The following is a 14,852-nucleotide window of genomic DNA, read 5'->3' on the forward strand; positions in this document are numbered from 1 at the left end:
TATGTACATGGTTGTGAAACTTGGACTCTCACTTTGAGAGAGGAACAGAGATTAAGGGTGTTTGAAAATAAGATTCTTAGGAAAATATTTGGGGCTAAGAGGGATGAAGTTACAGGAGAATGGAGAAAGTTACACAATGCAGAGCTGCACGCATTGTATTCTTCACCTGACATAATTAGGAATATTAAATCCAGACGTTTGAGATGGGCAGGGCATGTAGCACGTATGGGCGAATCCAGAAATGCATATAGTGTGTTAGTTGGGAGGCCGGAGGGAAAAAGACCTTTGGGGAGGCCGAGACGTAGATGGGAAGATAATATTAAAATGTATTTGAGGGAGGTGGGATATGATGGTAGAGACTGGATTAATCTTGCTCAGGATAGGGACCAATGGCGGGCTTATGTGAGGGCGACAATGAACCACCGGGTTCCTTAAAAGCCAGTAAGTAAGTAAGATGCAAGTATGTACAGGGACATCATTTTATTTTTACTTCAATTTTTATTGTACCTGAGTTTTTAATATACTTCACTCTCACCCCCTCTACTAGTAAACTTCCAACCATCCTCCACACAGAACCAAGACCGCGTATGCAGTCAGAGTCGCCTTACGGTCATAGTAAACTACTGAGTTAGTGAGTATAGTACGTTCAAGAAATATGTTAGCATTTTCCAGTGACGAAAGAGCTTTCAATATTAAATCATTTTCGCACAGGTACTGTCGTCTGTTTGCCTACGTCGCATCCCCGTTTCCCCCACCCGCTTCTACTCGTCCCTCTGTAAAGTCTAGTGGCTGAGCTGTCTTAGCTCTTTTCTGAAAATATTTTGTTAGGAATTGGACGTCTATGTAATATTATACAACTGTTTAAAATAAATTAAATAAAAGAGCCTCGTTAAGTAATTAACTGTCACATGATTTCCTCTCTTTCTACGACCCTGCGACAAAATACTGGCTCAATCTGATCTTCAACGTACATAAGCACATTATTATCTTCAAGGCTAGTCTTCAGATCGCTAATAATATATGTGAAAGCATAATATGCTAAATAGGCTACCAAAGACAAATATGCAAAATTTGTTCACCTGAGCATACAGAAATTTTTTTATCTATTCGAAGAAAAATTCTTAACCACGTAGCTCACAAAATTATAGTAATTGTTTTTCCCCTTAAACCCCAACGCATTGCTATTATATCTCTGATATGTCTTACGTAAGAATATTCTTATTATGGCTACTGAAGAGTGCAAGAAAGCGTGTATATCGAAAAGATAAAACAAGTTACTTCACCTGTACAGCTATCATTAAACATATTTTCAAGTGAAAAAATAAGAAAATCGTTTCTATGTGAATAGTGTCACGGACCGTCTGAATTGGTTGGACCACCAATTGGGAACTAATGGTTTAGACCACTCAGCCACCGCAGGGGATGACAAGCAATACTTCACGGAAATGTCGTAAACATTATCTGTCAGTCAAATGTAGGGCATTATCGAAACATGTAGAAAAAACGTTAATAAATAATAATACACGCTGTTGTTTATCGCGGCATGCAGGATATACTGGGTGTTCATTTCAAAGTGTGTCATGACGTCACTGTTGTTGAGTCAGTGATTTGAAGCGAATTTCAGCTTATATGTCAGAGAAATTGCCTATTATTCAAGGCGTTCAATCTGAACTTGAGAACGTGTACGGTATAACTTGAACGTCGCAGCAACAGATGGCAGTCTGTACGGTCTGTGTGCTACTGTAACCTCTTAAGAATTGTTTTTTGCGCGGGCAAGTCGTACGCAGGGTATTTGTTATCGGTTGCGTACCGCAAAATTCCACAACACAAATCAAATGCTCCGTGTCCATGTTGACCGTCGAAGTTAATGTCAACAAATACGGAAGTAATCGTCTTAACCCTCTCCCCATATCCCGACAGTAAGAAAAAAACTCACCTCAGTACGTGTTTCCAAACAGTTCACATTCCTGCCACTACCGGCGTTACCGTACGTATCGGTACGTACTCTTCAGAATGAAAGCCGTACTTGCCAGGCAACTTCTCTGGCATGTAGATAATACGCCTCTGCGGAAGTGTAAGAAGATTGAATTCTCTACGCTCATCGGCTAGCCACATGACGGCATACAGCGAGCCATGACATACTTTGAACTGAACACGTAGTACTTAAATCCCACAGAGTCGCTGGGTTGATTGAGATATCAACAGGACGAGATGCATGTCACAATACCCTGCTACACGTATTCCGTCATGATACTAATATCTTTTATGAATTTGCATTCACATTGAATTCATACTACTTGTCAACCTCTGGTGGAAGAATATTCCACATTTTTGTTGTAGCCTACTCTAGTAATACACGTACTGTTTCCTTCTGGTGTGCCAATTCCTAAGATGTAGTGAGCGTGCCATCAGATGCCTGATTTATGAACTTGTAAATAATGGTTTCCAACATCATTGAAAATACAAAAAGGCGCATAGAGGATTCAGTTGGGGTATTTAGGGTAAACTTGGACTGAAACTTGATTAAGAATACTTTACTTCGAGAAATACCATGTGTCCCTATCGAAGGGATGTCAAGGTCAGAGCACGCGAAAGACACTACGTGCTCCCAAGCACGCACGGGTTCCAATGAATCTGTTCTACAAGCAGTAGCGGTGAACAAGAAGGGGTGAGCAAAATGAAATCTATTGGCCTATCACTGCAAGATTAATTAAACTGCTCTTAAGTAATAGACAATGCGTTACGCTCATACAAGAAAACAAGAAATAAAAGCATATTTTGCAACATGTACCTCTCTAATAAATGCAATTAATTATGAAATAGGATATAACAAATAATAAACATAGCTTCCCTTTAACTTAAGCAGTTTTACATAATGAGGCCTATAATTAGCCTAGGCCTAATTATTTTTATTAACTGTTACATAATCATGTACTACTCATATGAGCATCATCACAGTTCTAGAAACAAATTTAAATTCCTGACTTCTCGCGTAATTCAGAAGTGTTTTTTTTTTCTCATTTTTGCCGACACAAATCCAACTTGAGCTGGAGTAGTTCAGTATCTTTAAATCGTCTATGGAACTCTTCCCAGAGATTTTTTTAAAACATTGCAGTATTTTACACTGTTGAACAGGAGATCAATGACTGAAGGCGTAGAAATTATAAAAATTGTGCTGTGAGATCTGCGACATCCACAATGATATCTTCATCTGAAAGCTTTTAACAATATCTGGCGACACAGATTAATTGATTCTTTCCTTGCGATCTCAAATTCAAAAGGTTCAGATACTCTAATACATCCTTGAGAAAGTTACGTTCCTCGATCCATGTAGAGTGAACTAGTTCTGGACTGTCTCTGTTTTTCTATTAAGAATTCTGATAAATATTCACGTAATTCAAAATATCTGGACAGAACAATATCGTAATAGTAAGAAACATCGTTAACATTTATGTACGAAAATCTGGACAATTTATAGACACAACTCCTAACTGACATTTAACGAATTTACGCCATTAACAGCACACACTTTTGTTTGTACTTTATTCTGAAAACATAAATACAATGCTGTGAGGAAGAAGCTCTACAATACATCTTCACATACATTTATTACTATTTAATGTCAATAAAAACAAATTAATTTGAATATTATATCATTCTGTAGATGAATTAATAATTTCAGGCGTTCGACACTGCTTGTCTTTATAACTAAATAATTTCCACAAACCAACCTCATCTTTCACTTACACGAGAAGTTCAGAGTCTAGTCAGCCTGAAACTTACTGAACGACTTCTTCATCAATGTGTAATGTACAGGGACATCATTTTATTTTTACTTGCATTTTTATTGTACCTGCATTTCTGAATGTACTTCACTCTCACCCCTTCACTAATGTCCTTGCTCCCGTCAGACACACAAACTTATGGCCGCTGTTGCATTCGAAGTCTTCAAGCAGTGAAGTAAACACTGCAGTGTATAGTGTGTTTCATAAGTGTGATTGCGTTTTCTATAGAAGAAAGAACCTATATTAATAATATCGTACTAAAAAATTATATTCAAGAAACGATAAATTCAATTTCAGAAAATATGCTTCAAAATGTTTTTAAAAATCTGCGTAAAGAATTGAAGCCTGCATTGTAATGAACGGCAACCATTTTCAGCAACTTGTTTAAAAATTCAGATTAGCTTATTTTGAATTGAGGTGGCTAGAAGCAAAGGAATGCTAGTGACATTTGTAATAACATGAGTTAAGTGCATCCAGTGTAAGCAAAAGTATCTAAAATTTTAATGGCAAAGGGATATTTTAATCGCATCACACATTAAAATTTAAATAAAAAATTTCACCGATTTTACGAAAGCTTGAATATTTAAACCCCATTTTCTCAAAAGTAACTTAAGTGCACTTACAGCCCTTTACTTATGACCCCCTCAATTTAAATGCACTCTCTATATTGTATGATAGCATCAATAATTAATATGCTAAATAAAGCAGACATTACATAACGAACATAGCCGCCTGAAAAGTTGAGTTTTTGAAAAATAATATTACTACTCTACTGTATTTTGATAAATTCCGTAAAAGTGATGATCAAACTGAAAATCGTAATATCGTATTTCCCTACAACATAAATGGATACACTACTTTTCTCTCCTCCTATACCTAGTAAAATGATTTGTTTACATATTGCACTAGTAACATCAAACTCCTGTAATGGAAGGGGGCAACAGTGTTTCCGAGTATAGCCAGGTTAATGTTAAAAATGTTGGTAAAAATAAAGTGATGTCCCTGTACAACCCTTGTGTTCACCAGTGACTTGTACCTGCGTGCCTTACGTGCTCTGATCAGCGCATACGGACTATGAGCACATTTGCGCTCTCGTTGACATCACTGCGGCCTATCGGCTTCTAGGTAAAAAATGCCAGTTAGAGGGTAAGTTCTTATCTTGATTTTAAAAGCTGTCTTGATCCCCTCTATCACGTACTGTGCTTCTTGAACACAATTTTTCCAACACTCTGCATATACGTTAAAACATTTCATAATAGGAGAAACATGAAAGGATGCCACATAACATTTCAATAACGGTACGTAATAAAACTCAAGAGAAACATTATACAGTATAGAGTGAACCGTAAATAAGATCATTAATATCAGGGGGTTATTCTTTGAGATATTTCAAACAAAAAAGTTCAATACAATTTTGCTCGTTTTTGCTTCCTTTTCGAGTTAAAAATTGTTTCATATGAAACATTTCACAGCGTGTTTTGTTTCCATGCGAATTCAACCAAGTTAAAAAAAAAAAAGAAAGTGTTGCATGACTGTCTTCAAAATTTTTTTTTTTTTTTTTTTTTTTTCCTTGAAGAGGTCTTAATATGGTATGCATCATTCTGAAAGGAAAATCGTAAAATATAAACAGTTTGCGTGTCAGGTTTGTCCAAAGCCTTGAAAATTATCAATGGAATACAAAAACGTGGTGCTGAATATCTCTTAATAAAAGCAAATGACTAATGATAAATATTTTATTCATATAGGCCTATCATTAAATTAAAGAGATTTTTCTACAGTACAAACTAGGCAAACAGCTATACCCCAAAACGTCAAGGTTTGTCCACAGGAGTGTCATATAATATAACGAAAATGTGGTGCAATTTGGTACTTTATAATATTTTTTTTTTTTTTCAATGTGGTAGATTTAAGATAGAGACTTGCTCTTTTCAGGACAATTACCTCTCATTTACATCTACGAGTATCAATGGCATAGATATATCAGTTTGCAAAATAATGAATAAAGAAAGGAATATTAACTTATCGTAGTAATTTTCGTCAAAATTAATTTTTTCAAGTTTTCACGACTATATTAAGAGAGATATCAGATTTTATATTTTTTTTTCCACATATTCAGTATAGTTTTAGTAGTTTGTGTTGTAAATTTCGTTTTCCAATTCTGACTGGTTCGTTTTTTCACAAATTTTTAAGAATTACACTCTTCTTTAATTTCAAGAAAAATTCTAAAGCTATTGATTTAAATCCCATTATGCTCAGTCAATTTAAGAGGACAGTGTATTATGACAATAAATGACTGAAATAATTTTAGTTTTATTCATTAAATGTGCAGTAATTTGATCCAAACAAATATAACATTGAAAAATTCCTTTGCAGGACGAAAAGTTACATTTTTCAGATCAAATTTCTGCACATTTAAAGGACAAAACTACAATTATTTCAATCAGTTATTATCATACTACACCGATCTCTTAAATTGACTGAGCAAATTGGAAATTAATGATTTTCCCGGAACACGCTATGAAGCGTTTTATATAAAACAATTTTATCTCTAAAAGGAAGAAAAAACGAGAAAAATTGCATTAATCATTTTTGTTTGAAATATTTCAAAGAATAACCCGCTGAAATTAATAACATAACTTATTGTTCGCTCTCTATATCCGTAACAACGAGCCGTGTAAAGAAAATGCGAAAGTGGCTCCTTGGTGTGGAAGCTTGAGAGATTATTTATACTTCCAATGACAATCGTCAATATTTGGAGATCACTAAAGACAGTTGGTTTCCAAGGCAACTTACAGTGTAAAGCAATGAGCAGCAGTGACCACGTGGTTGGTGTCAATGAGGCAGCCAGAACAAATCGAGGTGGTTTTATCCCCCGGGGGATGCAGGAGAGCGAACCAGGGAATCTTGTATCCTCCGACATCCTCCCCGCCGACAACACGACCATCTGTTATGATCTGGACTCCGCAATCTGCAAAAACAAACACACGGGCCTTTTGTTTTTGTTTTCCCGTTTCAATATTATATTTCGATGTGTTTCAGCATCCATAATGTAGAGACAAGGGTTTTTACTTGTCAGTCTGACTGAAGTTATGGGAGATAATGAGTGCTATTTCAATTATAGGGCTACATTATAATTATTTATCACAGTATGGAGAGTTATTACTAATATGATGTGAAACAGCTAGTTTTAAGTATGTAGAACTGTGTAAATTATTTTATCCACAATTGCTGGTAAAATTCATGTTCTGGGAATAATAAGTTAATTAAGTAGTAAAATATCGCTGCAATCGAAAAGTATTGGGAATAAATTTGAATAAGGAACAAAAAAAAGTTTCCTTCCCAGGCAGGATTCGAACTATGAAGGTCTTAGTTACCAGTCTATCGTGCTCTGGAGTGAACAAGGCTCTGAAATCAGCTACAAGGGTCGGTCCCGTTTTTTTTTTTTGCCACTACTGTACTAATTATAATAATGGTTAAATAATATATTTCATAATGTTTTCATTGTTAATATGTTTCATAATATTTTCATGTTTTCAGAACCTTAAAAAAACAACAAAATTAAAACAACTCAGGATTTCACAAATAATCATTTTAATTTAGAACGCATTAAAATGTAGGCCTATCAAACAAGACAAATCAAGCATTCCGTAATATCACGACGCTAGACTTCTTAATTAAAAGTCTACCTCTCAACTCTTGAAAAAGAATCTCTCTTGAGATTTACATTTAAGTACTTTACAATCTCTCTTCTAGCTATTTCGATTTCCTCTATCATCAAATAGCAGTTGCTCCATTAACTTCTTCTTAACAACATTTTCGGTATTAGCTTTGACTAACTTAAATAACACTCTTCATTTTACTTCGCAGTACTCCAGAAATCCACATGGGGAAGAGAGCGGCAGTATATTAATGGCGTTCTTAAGTAGATGCGTTTGATAAGACGTTTACAACGTAACTACTTCGTCATTTGTTTCACAGAACATGGAAACAAATAGACGATGTTTTAAAGACAAGGGCAGGAATAAAATTGTCGCCAAGGTCGCACGACGTCATGTTGTTTGATAAACGAGGTCCCTATGACAAGGCCAGTCAGGTGAGGCGGGATTCTTACCACATAGGACTACCTGGAATCGAACCTCATGTCTGGTAGAAGTTGCTGATTTAGCTAGTTTCAGAATTGATGCGTTTGTACCAACCAATTGTAAATACAGAACGAAAGAAAGGATACGAGGGGAGGAGAGGAGAGGAGAGGAGAGGAGAGGAGAGGAGAGGAGAGGAGAGGAGAGGAGAGGAGAGGAGAGGAGAGGAGAGGAGAGGAGAGGAGAGGACACCTATAGATGTCAATATAAGAAGAAAAGATGTAACATTAATGTTGGTGTATTAAATTACGTCAAATTTAATCTTTTAATCTAAATTTGAATACGAAATCCGTTAATAACTTACTGTTACTGTTCTCCAACCAGGAGATTAACCGTGAAAGGAATGTGCTTACTATTGCGTCATCTATTGTAGCGAAGTAGATAGATAATATTACCGTTATAACGTCAGTTTAAAAAACATGCGCTCTCCTGTATATGTTATTTTCTGTATGGAGGGATTAAAAGACCAGGGGGCGTATTCATAGACATTTTTAGCGCGGGCTTCCGGTGGATGATCAGCGTTTTTCGTATTTATAAACCAGTGTTAGCGATAGGATATGATTTGAATTCTGTACTGGTAACCAGTGGATAGCCGGGGCTAGCTTAGTACGCTCGTAGCGCGTGCTGCGAAATGTCTATGAATAGCACCCCAGGAGATTAACTGTGATCTAATTTTGTAACTAGGGTATTATAAATATGTGTGTATCAGTGTTATCGTTTATGCTTTGAGAGTTAGCCAATGGAGATGAGTGTACTCACATGTGTGATCTTATGACATCAACATTCATTCACAACATTACCCCGCTGCGTCTCATTCCCCTGAGACTTTCTCCTGGTTGGAGCACAATATATACACGATTATGCTCCAATGTTCCGTTGTAGTACACGTATTCCATCTAGTCTCCTCTCAAAAGCTACAAAATTTGGTAATGACATATCATTATGTCACGTTTGAAATGGTAAGTAACAATCATTCCCAGGTTTAACATAAGTTGAATAATTATATGATAGAAAATTTGTTATTAAATTGTGTAAATATTGTGTATTATCATTATTTGTGAATGTATCAGTTTTAAGATTAAGTTTATGTACTTTTGAACTATTAATAAATAATATCCAACAATCATTCCCAGGTTTACTTCAAATTTTTACTTTTAAAATTATAAACGAATTCCATATTCGATTTAATTTTTGCATCAAATTTTGTAATAGATTGCTAGAATTTATCAACCTCAGCCAAGAACATAGATTTAATCAGAATCTATAAAGAGTAGGTAAATATTAAAAAAAGAAAAAATTGTTATGGACCCGTAGCAAAAAGGTCAGAGTTCGAGCCACACGCAAGCTGCAAGGTTCCTGTTGTCTTTTAATGTTGTTCTTTTCCCATTACCAACATATCGGCGAATGACCTGTGGCTAGTCTCTGTAGATTAAAAGTAGCACTAGGCCTATACAGTTAGGCAGACCATGGAGTACGCAACGGCCAAATCGTGTACAGTAGTGGCAAAAAAACGGGACCGACCTTTGTAGCTGATTTCAGAGTCTTTTTCACTCAGAACACGATAGACTGGTAACTAAGACTTTCGTGGTTCGAATCCTGCCTGGGAAGGAAACTTTTTTTTTGTTTCTTATTCAAATTTATTCCCAATACTTTTCGATTGCAGCGATATTTTACTACTTAATTAACTTATTATTCCCAGAACAAGAATTTTACCAGTAATCGAAAGGTATTGGGAATAAATTTGAATAAGGAGCAGAAAAAAGTTTCCTTCCCAGGCAGGATTCGACCCACGAAAGTCTTAGTTACCAGTCTATCGTGCTCTAGAGTGAACAAGGCTCTGAAATCAGCTACAAGGGTCGGTCCGGTTTTTTTTTTTTTGCCACTGCTGTACATTTAACACTGCGTAAAAGTCACAGTGGTGGGTCCTATGTCAATGTGAAGTCCTGGAAAGGCTTGACGTCACATCATGTCGCGCCACGAATCTTACCATTTATCAGCCTAAATTATCTCGAAAAAGGGTCGACAAATGGATTCGTAGATTTACCTACCTTTTATTGTACTTTTATATTATTATAGTTATAGTTATGTTTCTTTTTTTGTGCATCGTAACATACATTTTCTTGCGTGAAAAATTATGGATGCAATGAAATTCTGTTCAAAATTCGGTAAGTATGAAACCCGAAGGAAAGACGAAAACTCTTGATGCATAAGTACATACATATTATAGCCTATACATACCGCACACGCACGCACGTACACACACACATTGATATTCCTAATGAAAAAGTAGAAAAGGATGACTGCGTCTGTGGTGATAATTCTCCTTTACCAGTTTTGAAAAGAGAAACACTAAAGTTTGCAGTAATATAGGCCTACTCAATTTGATGATAACACCAATCTTATGAGAATTGTGACTTTGATTGTTTTCCCCTGTACTCTTCAATGGTTTTTGAAATCGCCGAGATTTCAACCTATATTTTCGACTAGCAGAACTGATTTGCTCCACCTCAAGAAACTGCGCCAAAAGTGCTAATTGAAATAAGGTACCTAATACACAAATAATTAAGGGCAATTAATAATTATGATTTAATTTTCTTAACTTCTGCAATTTTAAGATTCTTATTATGAAATATTTACCACAATCATGTATTTATTCACTATTAGTACCTACATGTTTTACTTGATTTGAAGTATGTGAGTTTATTGGTTGTCTAAGTACTTGTTAGTTGATATAAAAGGTCCTTGCCTAACAGTTTTAATCTGATTGTGCTGAAATATTGCACGAATCTTCTGACATGTGTAAAAATAGTACATTATGTAACGAGCCTATAATGGTAGTAATTTAAGAGGCGAGTATGTTTATGAAACGAGCGCAAGAGAGTTTCATAATTTTCATACGAGCGTCTTAATTACCATTATAGGCAAGTTTCATGCGACTTTTTATGCTCGACCATATTTCTAAATTGAAATTATTCATAAGTAGGCCTATTCATTTTATTCTTTGTGACTGGAGAGCGGAACTGACCATGTGCAATATCTCGTAAATTGTGAGATGTGCGCAGACTCGAAAGTATTGATTTTTTCCGAGACACGAATGTCATTGACCTTGATATAATCTAGAGAGTAAAATGAACATTAATCTTGATATAACCTTGAAATTGATTTAGACATTGAAAAACGAATTTATTTGAATATTATTTACAGTTAACGCTAATTATTATAGTAACAGAACATAACCTTCTGAGACAGTATTGGATTTCCAGCCTCCGTGACGTTTCGCTAGTTGTCTTTCGATTGCATATCCGAGAATAATCGATACTTCGCCTTTCATATTGCTACAATGGCGTTTCCTGATTGGTGGAAGACCTGAACTTTAATGAATATGTGTATTTTAATGAGGTCCATTAAAGGGCTGCTACCAGGTGTATAATTACTACATTTCGGCATGGTCGAGCATAAAATAAATTCTCTGCGTTTAATATCGTATGTATATTTACTGTCCACAAATCTTTAAAGCCTTGGTACTTTATTATTTTTATTGCATTATTATTGTAATTGACCTATCAAAATGTATCCCAAAATTCAATAAATTAAATAAAACATAAAATCTCAGAGAAAATTTTAGTCTTTGTTCTTATTACAGTATTTTCAGACATTTTCAACTAATTCGTGTAATAGCTACTTCTCAAGGAACATTTTATACAAAGAAAATTACTGACGAGTAAAGAAATGAAGAAACATCGAAGGAGGCATGTACCAGATCTTTGAATACAATGCTCATGCCTTTTGAAAATATCTGCTGGGAACAAAAAAATGGGCCGAACAGGTAAATTGATACCATTTTCTGATATCAGAAGAATAGAGCATTTTAATGGAGGGGAGGGGGGCAGCTAAAAATAATTGTTTGCCCAAATTCCTCAAATTTTTGTCACAATTATACTTAAAAAAGAGTATCACAATAACAAGAGAGTACCGCGCTGTTTCCATTGGTTACCAAGGCCTGAACAATACTTAACACACACCACAAACACACCGGTGACCAACCTGGGGCCGCATGGAGCGTGGAGGCAGCCCAGAGCAGCACGAAGAGGTTCCTCATCACGGCCCGCAGGGACTGTCGGCCCGAGGTCTGGCGACCTCATCGAGTTTGTTATCACACATGTTTTCAAGTCCAGTTATCACATCCACTGCTGCCAACAGTAACGATATAACTTGACATCAAAGGAAAGTGACGTACTAATGACTAGAAACAATTTTTATCTAGCCTTAACGTTCTTGATTAGACTCATTTTCACACACATCAGCTTCGTCACCAACAGGTTCTCTGATTAAGAGGACACTTAAGCATTTATTGTGGCTCTCTATTTAGACTAAGCTCAAAAAGCTAATTAATTTATACTCTCATGACTATTTCCAAACTTTTGAGCTAATATGAACTAAAAATTTTGAAAAGTTTGTCGCTAAGACGTCATATAAAATATATTTAAAAAATATAACTTCAAAACTATTAGTCCAAATGACACCAAATTTTTCACAGATGTTAATATTGTAGGCATGTTTATGTAGTTTAAAATTCGTAAATTTTAGATGAAAATTGTAGGAGTTTTAAAAATCAAATGTGCCCCCTTAAACCTTTATTTTATTTGACTTTCACAATTTAATTAGTAGTAGTAGTAGCAGCAGTATTTTATGTAACGATTCTTTCTACTGCAGAGGCTACTCAATGTTAAAAGTAATGTGGGTGAGAAATGGCCGTCAAGTTTTGTCTGGACTCCTCTCAGGAACAGGTTTCTTTTACGTGCCGTAAATCTACGACACGGGCCTATCAGCTTTACTTACCTCCTGGAAGAACCCATGCTAAAGGTTATCTATGTAAGAAAGGGAAGTTAACTTACTTCTCGTTTTGAGACTGCAGTATGTTTTTAGTCGATGGAGTGGCTATTTTGAATTGTGGTAAATTTTCGGGAAATTTTTTAATCTGAGAAATGTTCCCTTATTTAGGCTCCTTTGCAAAGTTTCAAAATTTTATATTATCAAAAAATGATATTCGGCAACGCTTTTTTATTAATAAGTATTAATATTATGTCAAAGTTCACGTGACAATGGAATTTTGTATAAGGCCTCTTTAGATGGTAATATGAAACCCCTTAAATAGTTTAGAACATAACAAACATATTAAATTTTCTTCCTGTGCACAACAAACGAAATTCTCTTCCCACTCTTCTATAAATATTCGTTTTCCTACACTCTTTTCTGGAACTGCCCCTGCATAACTATGACGTAAGCTGCCGCTTGCCGCATGAAATGCCGACCGCTGGTGTAAATAAAAGGAAAAGGCCTATCAACCAAACTGAAATGAGGAATAGACCGGCCCCCTCCATTCGTCGCCAGGGCGTTCGGAAAATGTCATGGAATTATTTCGAAACGGAGATCGGGAGGAATGAATTTGATGCCTAAAATAGGAAACGGGAGAACCTCAAGAAGACCCCTAAATGTGACCTTTTTCTCCACTAGTGTCACTATGGATATTCACATGAAAAATCCCAGGCCTGACCGGAACTCGAATCCATTCAGCTTGCATTACAGGCGGAAGGTCTGACAACTCAGCCACCGCAAGGATTAAGATGGACATTTTGTGCGGTGTTGTCACGCTGCACATATAATGATGAGTAGGGGGCGGATGTTGATGAAAAGTCATCTTATTTTTCACATTAGGACGATGCCTATTAATATAGAAATCCTTTCTATGTTAATATCAACGTAAAAAAGTAATTTCTTATATTGCATTTTTTCATTTGTTGACGTTTTTGAAATAATAGGTCACTTTTATATTTTTCGGCATTTTTTGGTCATTTTTAGTACTTCGAAGAACTTTTAGATCATTTGGAATGCATTTTACTTTTTTCTTTACCGATAGGTCTGTTAAATCATTTTCTAACCAAATAGGTCAGTAGTAATTATCTACTGAATGAGTGAATAACAGTGAAGTTGAATTTTATAGTTTGAAACAGACTCTAAAGCCCATCCCTCATTCCACTGAAGGCTTCACTTCACACAACGGAAGTAATATAAAATGCTTAAGAGCAGTTTAGTTTAAGTGAGGACTTCGACCGCTACTGTTCAATTGTCGGTACAAGGGTGTCTTTAGAATTTATGTTTGGACAGGGAGAAACTTTCACCATGTCCTGGACAGGACGTTGTTTCCTTAACATGGTTCGGAAGGGGTGTCTACTGTAATATTTTTAACACAAAGATTGTAAGAATGTACGCTGCGCTCACACTCCCTCATCTGGAAGATCTGGTAACAAAAGTGAAGCACGGAAGAAAGAGGAGATGGAGAATGAAGGAACTGACACGGACCACCCCTGATTGAAACACATTGTAAACCCTCATTAAAATCTATAGTTTTCCCTTAAAACCTTCATTTTGTTGCATATTCTTTTCATTTATCTTAGCCAAATTCCAGGAAGTTGCCTCCTCTCTCCGAGATTTGCAGGGCAGTCATTGAAACAAGGTGATTAATTTTTAAGAAGTTGTAGTGCGAGTATAGTGAATAATATTTAAATGTCATTTTCCTTTAATTTTATGTAATTTTTCCATTAGTTTAAGGCATTTTAATGATCAGGCATTAGATTTTTAGGTCATCAACATCCGTCCCCTAACGATGAGTGTGCCGGGAGAGACAGAGAATTGACTCAATGATAAGAAGTAATAAATTGACCGTTTCAAATTGAAGCTGAGAAATCATACGGGAGCACGTAGTCGGAAATTATGAGCGCATGCGAAGGTCGATATGTACACAATGGACTATAAATGATATTTAGATTCAGTTAAAAACATCATAAACCAATTACGATATAAACTACACGGTGTGTAACGCCTGCCGTTCCCATCTAGGAGTAGTTAATGTATTAATACAAATCTGATC

The 14,852-nt window shown here is 35.8% G+C and overlaps 1 protein-coding gene across 2 annotated transcripts in view; it reads right to left on the reverse strand.

Moving 5' to 3' along the window:
* The window catches only part of LOC138704517 (trypsin-1-like), a 33,782-nt gene extending 21,668 nt beyond the window's left edge, over nt 1–12,114 (reverse strand). The window contains exons 1-2 of one of the 2 annotated variants that reach the window (XM_069832480.1): nt 11,969–12,114; nt 6,579–6,753 (exon numbers count right to left, since the gene is read on the reverse strand). In XM_069832480.1, the coding sequence (XP_069688581.1) occupies nt 6,579–6,753; nt 11,969–12,023 (230 nt within the window). In that variant the 5' untranslated portion in view covers nt 12,024–12,114. Of the gene's footprint in view, nt 1–6,578; nt 6,754–11,946 lie in introns of both variants that reach the window. The other variant, XM_069832488.1, reaches the window with a different exon arrangement.
* Nucleotides 12,115–14,852: the final 2,738 nt, after the last annotated feature.

Source organism: Periplaneta americana, chromosome 1, assembly GCF_040183065.1.
Source record: "Periplaneta americana isolate PAMFEO1 chromosome 1, P.americana_PAMFEO1_priV1, whole genome shotgun sequence".
NCBI classification, from domain to species: Eukaryota; Metazoa; Arthropoda; class Insecta; order Blattodea; family Blattidae; genus Periplaneta; species Periplaneta americana.